This window comes from Dermacentor andersoni, chromosome 7 (genome assembly GCF_023375885.2).
Source record: "Dermacentor andersoni chromosome 7, qqDerAnde1_hic_scaffold, whole genome shotgun sequence".
NCBI lineage: Eukaryota > Metazoa > Arthropoda > Arachnida > Ixodida > Ixodidae > Dermacentor > Dermacentor andersoni.
In genome coordinates, this window is record NC_092820.1 from 66,204,687 (window position 1) to 66,227,566 (window position 22,880).

Below are 22,880 nucleotides of genomic sequence, written 5' to 3' on the forward strand. Positions count from 1 at the left end.
AGACGCCTAGCACGTCATTTGAGCGGTGGGAGGTACAGCTGACCGGCGATACCCTGGCGGGACAAGAAGCTCTCGTCCAGCAAGTACGTCGAGCAGCCATGGCCAGTGGAGTCCTGGAATGAGGACACCACCCACTCGACCTCATAGCAACCACCTCGATGGTTCAAATAAATGTTTTTTCTCTCTCTCTCTTCGAGTAGGCCGGCTAATGAACTAGAATTGAGCAATCTCCCACAGGCAACCTTTAAAAAAAACTTTTTCAAAGTAGTCGCTGAAGCACCATGTATATCGTCACGGAAGTCGGGCGATAGACCGAATGCATCGACTATCATCACAAATTATGAAAACCTGAGACAAACCAGCAGCTTCCAGAAAAAGCAGTGAAGGACTTCAGCTTTGACTTCTATAGCCTACGCACGTATGCTCTGGCATTAATTGCTTCAAACCTTCATGCTAGTGTGCGAGACGCGGCCGCCCTGGTACCAATTTCTAAATGACTCAGGCTTTCACCGATACCACTTCAACCTACAACAATGCTTGAAAGGTAGGACCTTCAGAGTCTTCTACATTTATCTAATTGGGTCCTCACAAATGCCAATGAGTCACCAGACTTTTCGAGCAACATCATGGGCACAAATGAAGCCAATTTTCGCAGAAAGAGCCAGGTAAATTTCCAATGGAATGACTCCAATTCACACTGTGTAAAGCGCAATGGTCAACAACGCCAGTGGTCATTCAATGTGTGGTTCGGAATTTGTGTCGGTGGTATCTGTCCCGTCTTCTTCGATCGCACACTGACTGAACAGCGTTACGTGCACGAAATCCGTGAATGAGTGAAGGAATTGTGGATGAGTTTTTTAGCGAACTCCCGCTGTCACGCCTTACACGTCTGTGGTATCAGCAAGACGGGGCGCCAAAATCCAGCAGCAGCCAAGCACGAAACTGGCTAGATACGGCTTTTTGTGCGCAATACATTGGAAGGCAAGGGCCTTCGAATTGATCCGCGAGGTCACCTGACCTCTCTCCACTCGATTCCTTTTTTTCGGGGGTTATATGAAAGATCGTATTTTCTTGATTGACACGGATGACAGATGAGCTCAAGGAAAGGACAACGGATGTGCGCCGTAGAATTCTGGGACCAGTCATCAGGAAAGCCACAGAAGATGTGATAAAGCGGACTCAGTACTGCATAGCTGCAGAAGCATGCCTATTCTAACACATCATCGAGGCAGCAGCTGGTGTTCAAGGGCGCTTGCGACATCATCAATAATAAAAGCACACTGAAATATGATGGCTCCAAATGCGTCATCATTTCTAACCTCGCCCAACAGAAAAACCATTACTCCGTCCATCCCTTAAGACGATCGCTTTCATCATAGCGCCCGCACTAGCCGGCGTATTCACCTGCGTGCTCCCTCTCGCTTCAATGCCAACGAAGCGGCGAGAACACAGGGTTCACGGAGCTCTCAGCACATGCCAAACTCTGCCGCGTTCGCAGATGGCTTTCAAGGTTCGCGCCGCGCCGCCCACGCCAGACTTAGCCGGCTCCGGAGCACCGTTCATCGCGGTTCGTAATGGTTGAGTGTACCTAATAAATGTGGCATAGTATTTCTTCTTTTGCTACATATCATTGGTGCTTTCATCCCCCGTCCGCATCCGCTGCGGGCTATCTATAACACCTGCTAACCTTGCTCACAGGTCTTACTTGCAGGTCTTACTTGACAGTTCGGTGTATCAACCACGCTGCTCAATTTCAGCGTTCTTTCGCGGTCGTTCTCACAATTAAATGAAACACACCAGCACACTACCACGAAACACCACGTCAGTAATATGAAATGCTTACGCATCATTTAGATAAATGTCAGAGAAGCATCAGCGTGGATTTTTTTCGTTCTTATTTTTGCCGTCAGACGTCCCGATTGCCAATTCAGCTAATTTAGAAGTGGTAAATTAACTTTCTTGAAAGCATCTGTTTTGCTTTTTCTGTACACGTGAGCCGCTTTCCTGTTCGTATATCTCGCTTTTATTTTTCGCCCCGAACCTATTTTTTCAAAACGTATACACTCTAATTAAAAATAAAACCATCAGTTTAATTTGGCTTTGTTCCGAAGCAAGTTTCTGCCGCGAAATATAGCGGCAGGCGCACTCTTTCGATGCGGTGCGAGCAGAGCCGGGATTTTGAAACTTTCTAGGCCTAGTCCATTGCATTTCACGTTTTGGGCGTGACAGGGCAGCGCTTCGGCCGCGTTATCAAGGGGCTTTTGTTATCAATGTGATCAGTTAGCCATGGGATAACGACAATACTGTGACGTAGAAGGGAGGGGAAGGAATAGCTACCAAGCCGACAAACCTGCTGTTAATGTTAACTTAATATTAGAAGTTGGGTCACACTACAAGTATTTAGTGTACAGAAGGCGGTTCTATAGTAAAAGACTGTATCGGGACCTTTTATTGTTTTCAATCAGCTTATCTGAGGGCGCTGTTTTATGATCCATGTGAGAGCGCAGTCACGTGGTATTTTTCATTTTTCATGGGTGTCTTACCAAGAAGGAAAAACATTTGTACGCAATTAGTGCATCACTGAAAATATTGCAGATAGATGACATTGGGGAGTGCCTACAAATGCTCCACTGACACTTTGATAATTAAGTCAGTACTTGTTGAGTTCTACAATTAAGTATATTAACCTAATTATATCTCAGTAACGAAAACATTACTGCTCCACAATATGCACTAGGTTTTCATGGAATAATTCAAACGCATTTTTTTTAAGTCTTGATGCATGATAGTTGAAACACCGTGTATACACCATGGGCACCGGAAGCCAAGCCGGATTCGTTCAAAATCAGAATCAACAGCAAGCAAGCACAACAGCACTTATACTTGGACTCACCGAAGAAAGAGAGAGATTCTGCAGTTTATCTGGAAAGGCGAAGCAGTATTACCGATAGCGAAATATAAAAGAAGTTCACAAAGGTTGGTTATATTCCGCTCATCAGGTGATAGAGAAATGTGCGGAATATAACCAACCCTTGTATATAGCTTTCATTGATTGCGAGAAAGCGTTTGATTCTGTTGAAACCTCAGAAGTCATGGAGGCATTACGGAATCAGGGTCTAGACGAGCCGTATGTTAAAATACTGAAAGATATCTAAAGCGGCTCCACAGCCACCGTAGTCCAACATAGAGAAAGCAACAAAATGCCAATAAAGAAAGCCGTCAGGCAGGCAGATACGATCTCTCCAATGCTATTCACATCGTGTTCACAGGAGGTATTCAGAGACCTATATTGGGAAGAATTGGGGATAAAAGTTAATGGAGAATACCTTAGTAACTTGCGATTCGCTGATGATATTGCCTTGCTTAGTAGCTCAGGGGGCGAATTGCAATGCATGCTCGCTTACCCGGAGAGGCAAAGCAGAAGAGTGGGTCTAAAAATGAATCTGCAGAAAACTAAAGTAATCTTTAGCAGTTTCGGAAGAGAACAGCAATTTACAATAGGTAGTGAGGCACTGGAAGTGGTAAGGGAAACATCTACTTAGGGAACGTAGTGACGGCGGATCCGGATCGTGAGACGGAAGTAATCAGAAGAATAAGAATGGGCTGAGGTGCGTTTGGCAGGCGTTCTCAGATCATGAACAGCAGGTTGCCATTATCCCTCAAGAGAAAAGTGTATAATAGCTGTGTCTTACCAGGACTCACCTACGGGGCAGAAACCTGGAGGCTTACGAAAAGGGTAATACTTAAGTTAGGACGACGCAACGAGCTATGGAAAGAAGAATGATGGGTGTAACGTTAAAGGATAAGAAAAGAGCGGATTGGGTGAGGGAACAAACGCAAGTTAATGATATCTTAATTAAAATCAAGAAAAAGAAATGAGCATGGGCAGGACATGTAATGAGGAGGGAAGATAACCGATGGTCATTAAGGGTTACGGACTGGATTCCAAGGGAAGGCAAGCGTAGCAGGGGGTGGCGGAAAGTTAGGTGGGCGGATGAGATTAAAAAGTTTGCAGGGAGGACATAGCCACAATTAGTACATGACCGGGGTTGTCGGAGAAGTATTGGAGAGGCCTTTGCCCTGCAGGGGGCGTAACCAGGCTGATGATGATGATGACATCACGAAAAAAGATTGCACCACTGAGAGACGCCAGCTTCTTGGCGGTGCGAGAGAACTGAGGCTATGAAATGAAGCGATCTTCTACTGCGAGGTCTCGTAGACGCTCATAGATTGTGGTAACTTCAGAGACAGGTTTTTCTAGGTCAAACGAAGTTTCAAATGCAACTGTTATTAACGGCTATATATATCTATATATATATATATATATATATATATATATATATATATATATATATATATATATATAATTTTGAAAGTGGGTCGGCCGCCGCCTCTTCCTTCCCCGCAAAAACGAAACGCCTATGGTGTCCACCACTATGTAAGACAACTAAGGCGGTTGTCTTCATGTAATAGGAACTCCCTGCTCGTCTATTCTTTAGACTTCTGCATGTAATTTGTTCCTGAATGTTTTGAAGTCTTATTTTGTATAACGAGATTATGTCTACATTCATCCGGTACAGCATTTGGCAACAGGACAGAAAATTTGGATCCAGCACAGCAGTTTCAAAAAGGCCACTTACAGCCAAAGGCACATGTGCATATATTTTGTAGTAACCCCGCAGGTGCAAGGACAATATTTATTTTCTGAGCATTTCGAGGTTCAAAGCCGACGGCAAGTATTTTCCTACTGTTCTCTTTGTGCGACCCACATAAAACAAATAAACTTGCGCTTCATTAACTCGTTGCGCTTTGTTTTCTTTAGAAATATATACTATATAAGATGTGTACACGATGCAACAGCCAATAATTGATTCTGACGTTATAAGTAACACCCGAAGTGGGTGCGTTGGAAACACTTCTTGAACTATGGTTTTGAACAAATATGCAGTATCGTGCCTAAACCATTATCTTTCGCGTAGACCAGCGCGAGTTACTGATTCATCGTTAGCGCTGCTTCTCCTGAGCGTGCGAAGGTAAATTTCAATGGTGGAATTGTCATTTCTGATAATGCGCGGTTAAGTTCTTGGTCTACCTTCTTTTCCGTCAGTGCCCGTTATTTAGGTTTATAATAAGCGTTTGTGTTCTCGGTTACATTCTCCTTGTTTCCACATCTTCAGACGTAGCGTTTCTGTAACATGAATTGCTGTCAACTAAATCAACTCTCCGTGGTTGTATTAGGTTGATGTTTTTTCCGGACAATTAAGATACAAGCAATTGAACCGGGCGAATTGGTGCAAATCCATGATTCTAGGCAATGCAAAGACTTACAGGGACTTGTATTCTGCATACAATGGCTTATATGTATACACTTTCTGCAATAAATTTCAGTTAAAGTTGGCCCTTCTGGTGTTTAGTTCTTTGTTTAGTGTCCCTGTAAGGAATTGTACATTCCTGACCACCGCCCACTCTGCTAATACTGCGGAGAAACTGGCCACGTCTGCCTGCGATGCCCATACCACGACTTGTGTCTACGAGGGTTCACCATGAAGGTGCCGCGACCAAAGCAAGCAGAGCGGTCCCGTGATATCGCTGACTAACTCGCCGCGTCGCAATGGAAATTCCTACAACCTTCCCGTTCGCCTTTACTAGCAGCAACCGATGCAGGTGCGGTTACTGTTCGTCGAAATGTCGAAGATCTTCCACCGCTTACGACGACGTTGCCAGAAGGAACTAGATGACTCTGCTACAGAACGCCACAACCGAGACGACACATTGAAACCAAGGAAGCGCTGGCTCAATAAAGCCGAACGACGCGACGACCCAGCAACAAGACAACCTGACGCAGCCCTGATCAACGCCACAGTCTAACCCCAACGCAAGGCGAAGAACCACCGACCTAGGGAGGTATTCTGTAAGAGTCCACCTAATAGACATGCCCATTTCGTCTACTGCTGAATTTCTGATTAGCTGGGCTGGGCGGCGCATCCACAGCAACCAGGCGTCACAGCCAATCAGCACAACAGCAGCAGACGATATGCACATGTCTACTTGGTTGACTCTTAGCCAATACTTCCCCTGGACGTGCTTCTGGACGGCTTCGAAGCCACCGCTTCAGTGGGCACAGGAGCCAACTATTCCGTCACAAGTGTATCATTTGCCTCCTAATGGAAGTCAGTAATTAATGGGACGGTCCTCAAACTCGGACAGCTGGCGCATACTGGCGGATACCAGAATCAGCACGGAAAGAATTACGTTTCGTGACCGGACCTAGCCGGTGGCGTTCGCGGTGCTCCAACAGTGCTCGCGATACGTAATTCTCGATATGGATTTCTGAATATCACACACCGCAATCATGCACCTGTCCAAGTAGCTAACGCTACCCAAAATTATGTGATATTGCCGGAGAGCTCTCTGATTCACCATGCTTTGATGGTGCTTGAAAGCCAAGTCTTTATTCCGCCTCACCCAGTATCATGATTTCCGTTGGCACCAAATTACTGCTACATGTAGAAGTCGTCGCCTAAAATGACCAATATCTACTGCATCACGGAAAAATTAGCGTCGCAAGAGGAATCGCTAGACTTCACGGAGGGCAAAGGGAAGTGATGCTGACAAACTTCCATCAGCAATACACACACCACAGCAACGATACGACAATCACGTACATTGAGGGAATTGTGGAAGCCATCGATGCGTTGGTCATCTTGGATTCTACCGCATCTACCTCGACGGCCGTAGTTCCCAACAGCCTTCGACATCAATCAACGTCTCCCCATGAGCAAGCCGCAACAGTTCAAAAGTATTTTCTCTCGATACAAAGACTGCTTTTCGCTGTCGTTGAGGAGTCGACAAGCGTCTGTTGGTAAGCTTCGCAGAATAACAAGAGAATGCACTCGGCTACTTCTTCAGAGTCTCTACAGAGTTTCGACGCGGGAACGAGAAGCCATTAAGCAACATGTCGATAAAGTGCTATGCGACTAACTCATCGAACCTTCAAAGAGGCCGTGTGGTTCTCCTGTTGCCATGGTGAAGAAAAAGGACGGAAACCTGCGTATCTATGGAGACTATCGTCGGCTGAACAAGACCAAAAGAAGCATATATACCCACTCCTACCCGCCACCGCAAGGCGACGAGGGTGACAACGCTTCATCGTCCTCATGCGCTGGCCTATGGCCTTGCCGAGCGCCTGAATAAGGCCCTCGCTGACGTCTTATCTGTGCACATCGACGTCGAAGACAAGACCTCGGATACGCTTCTGCCCTACATAACGTTCGCTTAAATACGACGGTGGAAGAATCAAGAGTAGTCCACATTGTTCAAGCTGGTTTGCGCAGGCAACCGGACAACTCTTTGCGCCATGCTGCCACGCTTTACCGACGAAGAGAGTCGCGACGTCGCCGCCTATCTGCGTTTTTTAGGGTTGTAGGGCAGCTCAGAACGAGCAAAAAAGGGAGGTGGAAGGAGTAATGAAAAGAAAGAGCAAGGTGAGCGCTCACCCTGTTCTGCGTTCCTTTTAATTACCCTTTCCACCTACCTTTTTTGCTCGTTCTGAGCTGCCCTACAACCCTAAAAAAGGAATGACATACCCGCTCGCCCAAACTGCCACGCTTTCGTCTATCTGCGGCGCGCTGAAGCAGCACGACAACTCGCCTGCCTACGCATAAAACACGCGTAGTTGAGAATAGAATCTTCGAAAAATGCACGTGGAATACCAGCCCGGCGAACATGCTTTGGCTTCTACCCCGATACGTCGACGAGAACTTAGTGAGAAACTTTTGCAACACTATTTCGCACGGTACAACATAACCCAACGTATTGACGCCACGTGCGACCTGAAGTCGTCCACGTGATGCGCCCTTAGCCCATCTATGCACGTGGACAGACTTTAGAACTTTGTTTCTTTGTTACTCATTTAGCGCCACAGCGGTAAACGGCCCCGTGTCACAGAAATTCAGGCATTGGCGTCGCCCACCGACCGTCTTTTCTCGAACCACACATACTCAACCACGCGGGCCCTCCGTGTAGCGCAGAGAAGTTACTGAACTAATTAAATTTCTCAAAATAAAATGCGTCACACACAATCTACAGACATGGTAGCGTTGCAGTGTACTTTGAATATACGGTAAAGCATAATTCTGTTATGCTCAAACTCAAACACAAACCCTTCTACAGCGTTTCCAACATTGATAGAATGGCGCGCCCAGTTCCTTGCAACACCTCCACATGGCGCGCTCGACCTCGCGCATTGTGGCCCATGCAAGAGGCAGCGTTTCTACGAGAAAGCTGTCCTTCGTGGATAACGTTTGCCGCCAGAGTTTCCCAATAAACGTTACGCTTACATGAGCTGAAGTTGCCGGGAAGCACAAAGAGGAGTCAGCGATTGTTGAATGCTATCGCGTTCCACCCCTTAAGGAGGAGCTTACCTGCCCTCCAGATTTTTTCTTTACCACGAGTGTTTTTGTTTCTCGCTTTCTATATCTCTTTCTAGGAAGGGACGAGGCTTCAGGCATCGTCTATCTAGTTTTTTTACCAATACCTTGGTACTCCGGTCAAGGAGCTGAAGGAAAGCGGAACAGCCAAAAATTTCAAGCAGGGAGCAAGAACCCACACAGCAGTGGTGGTGTAGAGGTAGAACACCCGCCTCGCGTGCAAGAGGCCCCTGGGTCGAATCCCGGTGCCGCGCGATTTTCCACCGGATAAAAAAAAATCCGCGTGTTGATAAAATTGCGTAAACAGGCCTGGAGTGTGGCCTGATCCCGGTGACCAGAACCGGCAACGCACTCCCTCACTAGAGCAGGATTGGCCAGCCTGGTGCAGTGCTTGGCCACAACCTCCTATACGAACACAAATGGAGCAAGCCTAAAAGTAGTGAAGAAGAAACTAGGAATTGACAAGAATCAGATGTATGCGTTAAGAGACAAAGCCGGCAATATCATTACTAATATGAATGAGATAGTTCCAGTGGCTGAGGAGTTCTATAGAGATTTATACAGCGCCAGTGGCACCCAGGACAATAATGGAAGGGAGAATAGTCTAGAGGAATTCGAAATCCCACAGGTAACGCCGGAAGAAGCAAAGAAAGCCTTGGGAGCTATTCAAAACGGGAAGGCAGCTGGGGAGGATCAGGTAACAGCAGATTTGTTGAAGGATGGTGGCCATCTCTGTGAGGTGCTTCTCTGTAACATCTCTGTAAGGTGCATTGTGGTGGTCTCGTGCTGACGATGCCCTCTCGGTGAGCGCATATTTCCCCCCTCATCTTTTAAGAGGCTCAATACATACAAGCATTTGTCTCGCAAACCAGATTTTTTTCAAGGGAATTTTCCACGTCTCAGTAATTTCTCTCGTCGTATTCGAGTGCTGATTGCCGTGTTATAGTTTGTTTACGAAGCTTTCCCTCAAGTCTAAATATTTTAAGGCAGTTTGTCGTGTGCGTATCATGGCCACGCACGCTTATATCGCCTTCCGTTTCTCTACCACGGGTGCGCTTTAAAACCACGGCGCTGTAATTTTGCTTTTCTTTCCTTTCTTCTTCTCCGCCCTTAAACTGGCTCTCTTAACTACTACACACAGAACAAAGCAACAGCGCGCGCATTAGATCCCATAGGTGAGATGAATATTTACAGTTAGTATTAGGGTTATAATTATATTCGAGTGCTGATTGCTGTGCTATCGTTTGTTACCGAAGCTTTCCCTCAAGTCTAAATATTTTAAGGCAGTTTGTCGTGTGCGTATCATGGCTACGCACGCTTATATCGCATTCCGTTTCTCTACCACGGGTGCGCTTTAAAACCACGGCGCTGCAGTTTTTGCTTTTCTTTCCTTTCTTCTTCTCCGCCCTTAAACTGGCTCTCTTAACTACTACACGCAGAGACAAAGCAACAGCGCGCGCATGCGATCCCATAGATGAGATGAATATATATATATATATATAGAAAACTATCAGTCATAGCTCTCGTAGTATAGCCCTCTGGGCCGTTTTCTTTTTTTTTCTTTCGAAAGTAGTCCTACTGGATTATTATAATTACACGAAGGTATTTCGCCCTCGTGAGCAGCAGTTCTTGGTATAGTTATTCTGGCGGCTAGCTTCCCACGCTATGCGTGCCGCCATCGCACCTGGTTAAGCTTTTCCTAGACGCTAGAGTTATGCTTTGTCCGCGCAACCTTGAGCGATCCGAAAGCGCGTTTTCCCCTCTTGGCCGGCGGAGAGAAGAGGCTTCGTTCCGGCGGCGAAGCTCTCCACATCTCTGTAAGGTGCCTTGTGGTGGTCTCGTGCTGACGATGCCCTCTCGGTGAGCGCATATTTCCCCCCTCATCTTTTAAGAAGTTCAATACATACAAGCATTTCTCTCGCAAACCAGATTTTTTTTTCAAGGGAATTTTCCACGTCTCAGTAATTTCTCTCGTCGTATTCGAGTGCTGATTGCCGTGTTATAGTTTGTTTACGAAGCTTTCCCTCAAGTCTAAATATTTTAAGGCAGTTTGTCGTGTGCGTATCATGGCCACGCACGCTTATATCGCCTTCCGTTTCTCTACCACGGTTGCGCTTTAAAACCACGGCGCTGTAATTTTGCTTTTCTTTCCTTTCTTCTTCTCCGCCCTTAAACTGGCTCTCTTAACTACTACACACAGAACAAAGCAACAGCGCGCGCATTAGATCCCATAGGTGAGATGAATATTTACAGTTAGTATTAGGGTTATAATTATATTCGAGTGCTGATTGCTGTGCTATCGTTTGTTACCGAAGCTTTCCCTCAAGTCTAAATATTTTAAGGCAGTTTGTCGTGTGCGTATCATGGCTACGCACGCTTATATCGCATTCCGTTTCTCTACCACGGGTGCGCTTTAAAACCACGGCGCTGCAGTTTTTGCTTTTCTTTCCTTTCTTCTTCTCCGCCCTTAAACTGGCTCTCTTAACTACTACACGCAGAGACAAAGCAACAGCGCGCGCATGCGATCCCATAGATGAGATGAATATATATATATATATATATAGAAAACTATCAGTCATAGCTCTCGTAGTATAGCCCTCTGGGCCGTTTTCTTTTTTTTCTTTCGAAAGTAGTCCTACTGGATTATTATAATTACACGAAGGTATTTCGCCCTCGTGAGCAGCAGTTCTTGGTATAGTTATTCTGGCGGCTAGCTTCCCACGCTATGCGTGCCGCCATCGCACCTGGTTAAGCTTTTCCTAGACGCTAGAGTTATGCTTTGTCCGCGCAACCTTGAGCGATCCGAAAGCGCGTTTTCCCCTCTTGGCCGGCGGAGAGAAGAGGCTTCGTTCCGGCGGCGAAGCTCTCCACATCTCTGTAAGGTGCCTTGTGGTGGTCTCGTGCTGACGATGCCCTCTCGGTGAGCGCATATTTCCCCCCTCATCTTTTAAGAAGTTCAATACATACAAGCATTTCTCTCGCAAACCAGATTTTTTTTTCAAGGGAATTTTCCACGTCTCAGTAATTTCTCTCGTCGTATTCGAGTGCTGATTGCCGTGTTATAGTTTGTTTACGCAGCTTTCCCTCAAGTCTAAATATTTTAAGGCAGTTTGTCGTGTGCGTATCATGGCCACGCACGCTTATATCGCCTTCCGTTTCTCTACCACGGTTGCGCTTTAAAACCACGGCGCTGCAAGTTTGCTTCAGAGACTTTCCTTTCCTCCCCACTTCTCCGCCCTTAAACTGGCTCTCTCAACTACTACACGCAGAGACAAAGCAACAGCGCGCTCATTAGATCCCATAGATGAGATGAATATTTACAATTATTATTAGGGTTATAATTATATTCGAGTGCTGATTGCCGTGCTATTGTTTGCTAACGAAGCTTTCCCTCAAGTCTAAATATTTTAAGGCAGTTTGTCGTGTGCGTATCATGGCCACGCACGCTTATATCGCCTTCCGTTTCTCTACCACGGGTGCGCTTTAAAACCACGGCGCTGTAATTTTGCTTCAGAGACTTTCCTTTTCTTCCTTCTTCTCCGCCCTTAAACTGGCTCTCTTAACTACTACACACAGAACAAAGCAACAGCGCGCGCATGCGATCCCATAGATGAGATGAATCTATCTATCTATATATATATATATATATATATATATATATATATATATATATATATATATATATATATATATATATAGAAAACTATCAGTCATAGCTCTCGTAGTATAGCCCTCTGGGCCGTTTCCTTTTTTTTCTTTCGAAAGTAGTCCTATTAGGGTTATTATAATTACACGAAGGTATTTCGCCCTGGTCAGCAGCAGTCCTTGGTATAGTTATTCTGGCGGCTAGCTTCCCACGCTATGCGTGCCGCCATCGCACCTGGTTAAGCTTTTCCTAGACGCTAGAGTTATGCTTTGTCCGCGCAACCTTGAGCGATCGGAAAGCGCGTTTTCCCCTCTTGGCCGGCGGAGAGAAGAGGCTTCGTTCCGGCCGCGAAGCTCTCCACATCTCTGTAAGGTGCCTTGTGGTGGTCTCGTGCTGACGATGCCCTCTCGGTGAGCGCATATTTCCCCCCTCATCTTTTAAGAGGTTCAATACATACAAGCATTTGTCTCGCAAACCAGATTTTTTTCAAGGGAATTTTCCACGTCTCAGTAATTTCCCTCGTCGTATTCGAGTGCTGATTGCCGTGTTATAGTTTGTTAACGAAGCTTTCCCTCAAGTCTAAATATCTTAAGGCAGTTTTCCTAGCCTCTAAAGCCGCTCGAGTTCGGTCTTCTCCTCGAGCGGCCATTTTTCCTAGAAAGTATGCCTTCCAACCACTATCGCGGACAACATGAGTCTCTTTCCACGTAAGTGTGAGGCTCGGAGCAGGAGCTGTGGCGCTTGAGAGTAGCTTTGGGCCTGACAAACCAACCGACTGAGCTATCTTTCCGGGCAACATCGAAGGGTCACGAGTTCAAATCACCTGTTATGTTCCTTTTTTTTTTCGCCCCTTTTTCTTTCTTTTTTTTCTTTCTTTTAATGTCTTTTCCTTTATTTTATCACTGTACGGGAACCCTCCTAAAAAAAAAAGAAAAGAAAGAAAGATATATATCTTCAAATATGTATGGCCTCACATGTGCAGGTCATAAATACCAGGTTCTCTAGCCGAGTGCCATCCATGCGGCATAACCGAGCTCAGATTGGTCCACCTTGACTGATCAAATAGGGCACCACTGTAGGTTAAATGAGGCGTACAACTCCTGCGGGACCCGCCGTGGTTGCTCACTGGTTATGGTGTTAGACTGCTGAGCACGAGGTCGCGGGATCGGACCCCGACCACGGCGGCCGCATTTCGATGGGGGCGAAATGCGAAAACACCCGTGTACTTAGAATTAGGTGCACGTTAAAGAACCCCAGGTGGTCGAAATTTTCGGAGTCCTCCACTACGGCGTGCATAACCAGAAAGTGGTTTTGTCACGTAAAACCCCATAAATTAATTTTTAATTTAACTCCTACGGGGACGGTAGAGTATCCGTCTCCAGTGCAAGAGGACCGTGATCCAAATCCCGGTGCCGCGCAATTCTCCACCGGAAAATACAAAAAAAAAAAAACGTGTGTTGAGAAAATTGCTCAAACAGGCCTGGAGTGCGGCCTGATCCCGGTGACCAGAACCGGTAAAGCACTCTCTCACCAGAGCAGGATTGGCCACCCTTGTGCAGTACTTGGCCACAACCTCCTATATGAATACAACAATCGAACCCCGGCCCTCAGTCCCCAGCAGCCGCGAAGCAACTGACCACGGCGGCGGTCAGATCTGTGACGCTGCAGAGGGTGCTAAGAATACCTGGCTCCGGACAGGCCGCCATTGGAATCTGAACCTGGCAACGTTTAACGTTAGAACGCTATCTAGTGAGGCGAGTCTAGCAGTGTTATTGGAGGAATTAGAGGGTAGTAAATGGGATATAATAGGGCTCAGTGAGGTTAGGAGGACAAAAGAAGCATATACAGTGCTAAAAAGCGGGCATGTACTGTGTTACCGGGGCTTAGCGGAGAGACGAGAACTAGGAGTCGGATTCCTGATTAATAAGGAAATAACTGGTAACATACAGGAATTCTATAGCATTAACGAGAGGGTGGCATGTCTTGTTGTGAAACTTAATAAGAGGTACAAAATGAAGGTTGTACAGGTCTACGCTCCTGCATCTAGTCATGATGACCAGGAAGTCGAAAGCTTTTATGAAGACGTAGAGTCGGCGATGGGTAAACTCAAAACAAAATACACTATACTGATGGGCGACTTCAATGCCAGTTTAGGCAAGAAGCAGGCTGAAGACAAGTCAGTGGGGGAATATGGCATAGGCTCTAGGAATAGCAGAGGAGAATTATTAGTAGAGTTTGCAGAACAGAATTATATGCGGATAATGAATACCTTTTTCCGCAAGCGGGTTAGTCGAAAGTGGACGTGGAGGAGCCCGAATGGTGAGACTAGAAATGAAATCGACTTCATACTCTGCGCGAACCCTGGCATCATTCAAGATGTAGACGTGCTCGGCAAGGTACGCTGCAGTGACCACAGGATGGTAAGAACTCGAATTAGCCTAGACTTGAGGAGGGAACGAAAGAAACTGGTACACAAGAAGCCAATCAGTGAGTTAGCGGTAAGAGGGAAACTAGAGGAATTCCGGATCAAACTACAGAACAGGTATTCGGCTTTAACTCAGGAAGAGGACCTTAGTGTTGAAGCAATGAACGACAATCTCATGGGCATCATTAAGGAGTGCGCAATAGAAGTCGGTGGTAACGCCGTTAGACAGGAAACCAGTAAGCTATCGCAGGAGACGAAAGATCTGATCAAGAAACGCCAATGTATGAAAGCCTCTAATCCTACAGCTAGAATAGAACTGGCGGAACTTTCTAAGTTAATCAACAAGCGTAAGACAGCGGACATCAGGAACTATAATATGGATAGAATTGAACAGGCTCTCAGGAACGGAGGAAGCCTAAAAACTGTGAAGAAGAAACTAGGAATAGGCAAGAATCAGATGTGTGCGTTAAGAGACAAAGCCGGCAATATCGTTACTAATATGGATGAGATAGTTCATGTGGCTGAGGAGTTCTATAGAGATTTATACAGTACCAGTGGCACCCACGACGACAGTGGAAGAGAGAATAGCCTAGAGGAATTCGAAATCCCACAGGTAACGCCAGAAGAAGTAAAGAAAGCCTTAGGAGCTATGCAAAGGGGGAAGGCAGCTGGGGAGGATCAGGTAACAGCAGATTTGTTGAAGGATGGTGGTCAGATTGTTCTAGAGAAACTGGCCACCCTGTATACGCAATGCCTCATAACCTCGAGCGTACCGGAATCTTGGAAGAACGCTAACATAATCCTAATCCATTAGAAAGGGGACGCCAAAGACTCGAAAAATTATAGACCGATCAGCTTACTGTCCGTTGCCTACAAAGTATTTACTAAGGTAATCACAAATAGAATCAGGAACACCTTAGACTTCTGTCAACCAAAGGACCAGGCAGGATTCCGTAAAGGCTACTCAACAATAGACCATATTCACACTATCAATCAAGTGATAGAGAAATGTGCAGAATATAACCAACCCTTATATACAGCTTTCATTGATTACGAGAAAGCGTTTGATTCAGTCGAAACCTCAGCAGTCATGGAGGCATTACGGAATCAGGGTGTAGATGAGCCATATGTAAAAATACTGGAAGATATCTATAGCGGCTCCACAGCCACCGTAGTCCTCCACAAAGAAAGCAACAAAATCCCTATAATGAAAGGCGTCAGAAAGGGAGAAACGATATCTCCAATGCTATTCACAGCATGTTTACAGGAGGTATTCAGAGGCCTGGAGTGGGAAGAATTGGGGATAAAAGTTGATGGAGAATACCATAGCAACTTGCGATTCGCTGATGATATTGCCTTGCTTAGTAACTCAGGAGACCAATTGCAATGCATGCTCACTGACCTGGAGAGGCAAAGCAGAAGGGTGGGTCTGAAAATTAATCTGCAGAAAGCTAAAGTATTGTTTAACAGTCTCGGAAGAGAACAGCAGTTTACGATAGGTAGCGAAGCACTGGAAGTGGTAAGGGAATACATCTACTTAGGGCAGGTAGTGACCAGGGATCCGGATCATGAGACTGAAATAACCAGAAGAATAAGAATGGGTTGGGGTGCGTTTGGCAGGCATTCTCAAATCATGAACAGCAGGTTGCCACTATCCCTCAAAAGGAAAGTGTACAACAGCTGTGTGTTACCAGTACTCACATATGGGGCAGAAACCTGGAGGCTTACGAAAAGGGTCCTGCTGAAATTGAGGACGACGCAACGAGATATGGAAAGAAGAATGATGGGTGTAACGTTAAGGGATAAGAAAAGAGCAGATTGGGTGAGGCAACAAACGCGGGTAAACGACATCTTAGTTGAAATCAAGAAAAAGAAATTGGCATGGGCCGGACATGTAATGAGGAGGGAAGATAACCGATGGTCACTAAGAGTTACGGACTGGATTCCAAGGGAAGGGAAGCGTAGCAGGGGGCGGCAGAAAGTTAGGTGGGCGGATGACATTAAGACGTTGGCAGGGACAACATGGCCACAATTAGTACATGACCGGGGTAGTTGGAGAAGTATGGGAGAGGCCTTTGCCCTGCAGTGGGCGTAACTAGGCTGATGATGATGATGATGATGATGATGATGATGGTGGCCAGATTGTTCTAGAGAAACTGGCCACCCTGTATACGCAATGCCTCATGACTTCGAGCGTACCGGAATCTTGGAAAAACGCCAAAATAATCCTAATCCAGAAGAAACGGGACGCCAAGGACTTGAAAAATTATAGACCCATCAGTTTACTGTCCGTTGCCTACAAAGTATTTACTAAGGTAATTGCAAATAGAATCAGGAACACCTTAGACTTCCGTCAACCAAAGGACCAGACAGGATTCCGTAAAGGCTACTCAACAATAGACCATATTCACACTATCAATCAGGTGATAGAAAAATGTGCGGAATATAACCAACCTTTATATATAACTTTCATTGATTACGAGAAAGCGTTTGATTCAGTCGAAACCTCAGCAGTCGTGGAGGCATTGCGGAATCAGGGTATAGACGCGCAGTATGTAAAAATACTGAAAGATATCTATAGCGGCTCCACAGCCACCCTAGTCCTCCATAAAGGAAGCAACAAAATCCCAATAAAGAAAGGCATCAGGTAGGGAGATACGATCTCTCCAATGCTATTCACAGCGTGTTTACAGGAGGTAATCAGAAACCTGGATTGGGAAGAATTGGATATAAGAGTCAATGGAGAATAGCTTAGTAACTTGCGATTCGCTGATGACGTTGCCTTGCTTAGTAACTCAGGGGACCAACTGCAATGCATGCTCACTGACCCAGGAGAGGCAAAGCCGAAGGGTGGGTCTAAATATTAATCTGCAGAAAACTAAAGTAATGTTTAACAGTTTCGGAAGGGAACAGCAGTTTACAATAGGTATTGAGGCACTGGAAGTGGTGAGGGAATACATCTACTTAGGACAGGTAGTGACTGCGGATCCGGATCATGAGACTGAAATAATCAGAAGAATAAGAATGGGCTGGGGTGCGTTTGGCAGGCATTCTCGGGTCATGAACAGCAGGTTGCCATTATCCCTCAAGTTTATAACAGCTGTGTCTTACCAGTACTCACGTACGGGGCAGAAACCTGGAGGCTTACGAAAAGGGTTCTACATAAATTGAGGACGACACAACGAGCTATGGAAAGAAGAATGATAGGTGTAACGTAAAGGGATAAGAAAAGAGCAGATTGGGTGAGGGAACAAACGCGAGTTAATGATATCGTAGTTGAAATCAAGAAAAAGAAATGGGCATGGGCAGGACACGTAATGGGGAGGGAAGACAACCGATGGTCAGTAAGAGTTACGGAATGGATTCCAAGGGAAGGAAAGCGTTAGCATAGGGCGGCAGAAAGTTAGGTGGGCGGATGAGATTAAGAAGTTTGCAGAGACAACATGGCCACAATTAGTACATGACCGGGGTAGTTGGAGAAGTATGGGAGAGGCCTTTGCCCTGCAGTGGGCGTAACTAGGCTGATGATGATGATGATGATGATGATGATGGTGGCCAGATTGTTCTAGAGAAACTGGCCACCCTGTATACGCAATGCCTCATGACTTCGAGCGTACCGGAATCTTGGAAAAACGCCAAAATAATCCTAATCCAGAAGAAACGGGACGCCAAGGACTTGAAAAATTATAGACCCATCAGTTTACTGTCCGTTGCCTACAAAGTATTTACTAAGGTAATTGCAAATAGAATCAGGAACACCTTAGACTTCCGTCAACCAAAGGACCAGACAGGATTCCGTAAAGGCTACTCAACAATAGACCATATTCACACTATCAATCAGGTGATAGAAAAATGTGCGGAATATAACCAACCTTTATATATAACTTTCATTGATTACGAGAAAGCGTTTGATTCAGTCGAAACCTCAGCAGTCGTGGAGGCATTGCGGAATCAGGGTATAGACGCGCAGTATGTAAAAATACTGAAAGATATCTATAGCGGCTCCACAGCCACCCTAGTCCTCCATAAAGGAAGCAACAAAATCCCAATAAAGAAAGGCATCAGGTAGGGAGATACGATCTCTCCAATGCTATTCACAGCGTGTTTACAGGAGGTAATCAGAAACCTGGATTGGGAAGAATTGGATATAAGAGTCAATGGAGAATAGCTTAGTAACTTGCGATTCGCTGATGACGTTGCCTTGCTTAGTAACTCAAGGGACCAACTGCAATGCATGCTCACTGACCCAGGAGAGGCAAAGCCGAAGGGTGGGTCTAAATATTAATCTGCAGAAAACTAAAGTAATGTTTAACAGTTTCGGAAGAGAACAGCAGTTTACAATAGGTATTGAGGCACTGGAAGTGGTGAGGGAATACATCTACTTAGGACAGGTAGTGACTGCGGATCCGGATCATGAGACTGAAATAATCAGAAGAATAAGAATGGGCTGGGGTGCGTTTGGCAGGCATTCTCGGGTCATGAACAGCAGGTTGCCATTATCCCTCAAGTTTATAACAGCTGTGTCTTACCAGTACTCACGTACGGGGCAGAAACCTGGAGGCTTACGAAAAGGGTTCTACATAAATTGAGGACGACACAACGAGCTATGGAAAGAAGAATGATAGGTGTAACGTAAAGGGATAAGAAAAGAGCAGATTGGGTGAGGGAACAAACGCGAGTTAATGATATCGTAGTTGAAATCAAGAAAAAGAAATGGGCATGGGCAGGACACGTAATGGGGAGGGAAGACAACCGATGGTCAGTAAGAGTTACGGAATGGATTCCAAGGGAAGGAAAGCGTTAGCATAGGGCGGCAGAAAGTTAGGTGGGCGGATGAGATTAAGAAGTTTGCAGAGACAACATGGCCACGATTAGTACATGACCGGGGGAGTTGGAGAAGTATGGGAGAGGCCTTTGCCCTGCAGTGGGCATAACCAGGCTGATGATGATGCTGATGAAGAACCCACTCCAAAATAATGCTTATTTTTTACTCAAATAGAGTATCATTTGCGATATTCAGGTACAACTCTTCTCGTTACAGAGAAACTGCAATGATTAACAGTAACTTTATTTAATTAACCTATGACCACTGATGTGTTTTATTGAAAAACGGATTCATATAATTACCCCACAGTAGCTACATTCTGTATTTCTGTTATTAATATTTCTTTTAAGAAATATAATGCTTTCATGGAGATGTTTTCATTGTATATGTTAAGGTGATATCACTTAGGAATATTGTTTGGTTCGTTTATAAATCCCCATATGTTCAGGTACAATTTTTATGTTGAAATAAAGGTATTGCATTAGCTATCGCTGCAGAAAATGTCTTAGTTCTCTTAAAGAACGGAGTCTTTGCGTACATATCACGTCTTTGTTAAACATACACATCGTAGTCTCAAAATCGTGCATGTGGTATCGGGACACCATGTACTTCAACCATTGGCAATGAAAGCTCAGAAATCAATAACCTGTTTGATTATGCCTGTTTTCCTGTTACTTATATTACCACATTGATTGCATCATGTTTGGTACTGTTACCCACCACTACAATAATCGTCAGCAAAAATGTTACGAACGCGCATTTTATTGCAATACCAAATATACGGGTGCAAGAAGGGCAAGAACGCCATCGGCACAGCTGCTGTCGCCGTTGCTGTGCTTCTGTGCTCGATGACGCATGCGGGGTTCCAGGCATAGAGTTCCTGTAGCTGCAACATAATATAAAAAAAAAAAAACAAAGCACGGTCGAAATCAAGGCAGCCATTATGGTTACGCGCAGTCGTCTCGCTGGCGGAACCAGAGTAGCGTTGTGTCTTACGCTGCTGGGAAGAGCATCGCACGTGCTCGCGCCAACATAAGGAGTGCCCAACCGAATACATAAACACCAGTAGTCCTAAGCACACCGTCCACTTTGTTGCTCGAGATACACCGGGTCTAAATAAGGTGCAACTTTAAAAGAAATTAATTATGGGGTTCTACGTGCCCAAACCGCTTTCTGATTATGAGGCACGCCGTAGTAGAGGACTCCGCAAATGTTGACCCTCTGGGGTTCTTTAATATGTACCTAAATCTAAGTACACGGGTGGTTTCGTATTTCGTCCCCATCGTAATGCGGCCGCCGTGGTCAGGATTGGATGCTGGGACCTCGTGCTCAGCAGCCCAACACCACAGCCACTGAGCAACCACAGCGAGTGTGCAACTTTTTGACCATGCTCGTTTTACTGCAATGTGGCGAACTTGATGGCGTCAAAGCGCGCCCCGACACTGATGTTCCTGCAAAGCGGCCGTATTGGTGCGTTGATCTCAGCTGAACGGGCAGTTAAGATCGAAAAGACGCTGTCTGATATTTCACTAGGTATGACACAAGGCTGAAACTTGTCCATTGGTCTCGTAGTTTGCGCCACCGAGTTGCGACGCCTCGAACTCCTCTGGCGCCGCTGTCCGTCACGTAAGCTTCGTCAGACGATCTGGTAGCGTCCATGATGCTGTTTTCTTCTACCACGCTGCATCTACAATGGCCACTCCATTGATACAGATAGCGCTTATACACGGCAGGAATTGCCTTGCCAGCGGCGTCATGCGAACGTATCGAGGGCGCGTAAAATATGAACTTCATCCTACGAATACAAGCACAACGCTAAATTTTGGTATCACTGTTAGCGCTTCAATTTTCAGCCAAAATGACATTTTGTTTTTGTTTCACAGATAATTGTTATTCAATGAACGCCCATAAAGCTATCTGAAGAACACTTTAAATTTTGTTGCATTTTCAGCATTTAGAGTCTGAACAAAAGAATCCTAAATGTTTTTCGGCTTAACATCCTTGAGGTAGTAAGACGCGAAGCATTATTTAACGATTGTATATAGTATGAAAGAATTATTCGGATGTTCCTAAAAAGTAATTTCACTGGCCCGAATTCATTAATATTCTGCAATTTAGACGTAGTGTATGGTTAGACTTTGGGGCAGTGGCCGTTGCGTCTCCTTTCTGTACAATGAGGTTCTTGCATTGCTACATTCACGAAATCAAGCCACAGAGGTGGTTATATTGTATTTTCTGTGTCTTAGAAATACCAAAATCTTGTTCTTGTCTTTATCATGTGTTGGTGGTGAACGTGGTGTGTGTTTATGAAGTTTGGCACTCATCAACGAGAATCATTTTAGCCAAGCCTGGTTTTGCATTGCTGTCCCTTTTGTTTGATCTGTATGTGTAAATCTGGAACAAATATAAATTTCAGGCAAAAGCAACAATTTTACGGATCAATTTTTGAAGGAAGACAAGGACCAACAATGCGTGTAAGCCAGCGACCAGGTACTGTACAATATGCAAATCATCAGTAACCTTTTGATGGGGATGGAGCAGCCCACTTACCCTGTAACTGAGTAGCTTTTCGGATGCAGATTCATGTACAAATACAAGGTGACTGTCTTCAATTTAGACATATTATAGCCGTTAACAGCAAAGCAGGCCTAGACTACGCGTCATAGTTATATTGTTGATTATTTTTCGCAAGGACTATTCAACATGGTACGTTCATCCGCATCAATATTCAACGAGTTCACTGTTATAGATGTGATACCTCCATGAAACGGCGTAATCCTAAACAAATCTTCACACATAATGAACGGTATTGTGGGGACTGCATCGCACAAATTTCGTCGCGGCATAAAATTGCTTCCTGCGTCGGACGAAGAAGGAATGCACGATGAGAAGAACACAGTGCAATAGGAGGGAAAGAGCAGTTATCATGATAAACTACTTAAGCCATATGCGCCTCCTCTCCCATCAAACTTGACCAGAGTGCCTGATCAAAGTATATATATATATATATATATATATATATATATATATATATATATATATATATATATATATATATATATATATATATATATATATATATATATATATTATATATATATATATATATATATATATATATATATATATATATATATATATGTGTGTGTGTGTGTGTGTGCGTGTGTGTGTGTGTGTATGTGCTCTTCTCATACACGTATACAGCAATGAGATAAAGTCATTTTACAGGCAAATGTTTTTCTCACGTGGTTGGTTACCAACGTAAAAGACATTTATTATTTGAGGAAAATCGGCGCAACCTATCTCACGATGACTGTCTGCGGTTGTGCGTTTAGCGCGGCATCAATATAGCGACACAATGTATTGCAACTATCAAAACTACTTATGTGTGAGGCGTTTTCTACAACCGGACTCTTCTTTTGTGCTACCCTAACAACACTGGCCGCCCCTGTCATGAAGCCTACGCGTGGCGTCCGAAATGCATGTCGCGCCGATTATTGAGGTCGCTGGAACACGCGCGTTGGGGCAACCAAGCTCCTCTCCCGCACTTTGACG

The 22,880-nt window shown here is 45.1% G+C and overlaps 1 protein-coding gene across 12 annotated transcripts in view; it reads left to right on the forward strand.

Moving 5' to 3' along the window:
* LOC126534369 (uncharacterized) overlaps window positions 1–22,880 on the forward strand; it is a 110,163-nt gene that overhangs the window by 12,683 nt on the left and 74,600 nt on the right. For 10 of the 12 annotated variants that reach the window (XR_011895692.1, XR_011895694.1, XR_011895693.1 and 7 more), the window contains exons 2-3: window positions 4,581–4,732; window positions 21,742–21,815. Coding sequence is in view for 7 of the 12 variants with exons in the window: in XM_055072835.1 (XP_054928810.1) it covers window positions 4,581–4,732; window positions 21,742–21,815 (226 nt within the window). In the remaining 5 variants the exon portion in view is untranslated. The remainder of the gene's footprint in view (window positions 1–4,580; window positions 4,733–21,741; window positions 21,816–22,880) is intronic. The other 2 variants (XR_008613310.1, XM_055072839.2) reach the window with 1 other exon arrangement.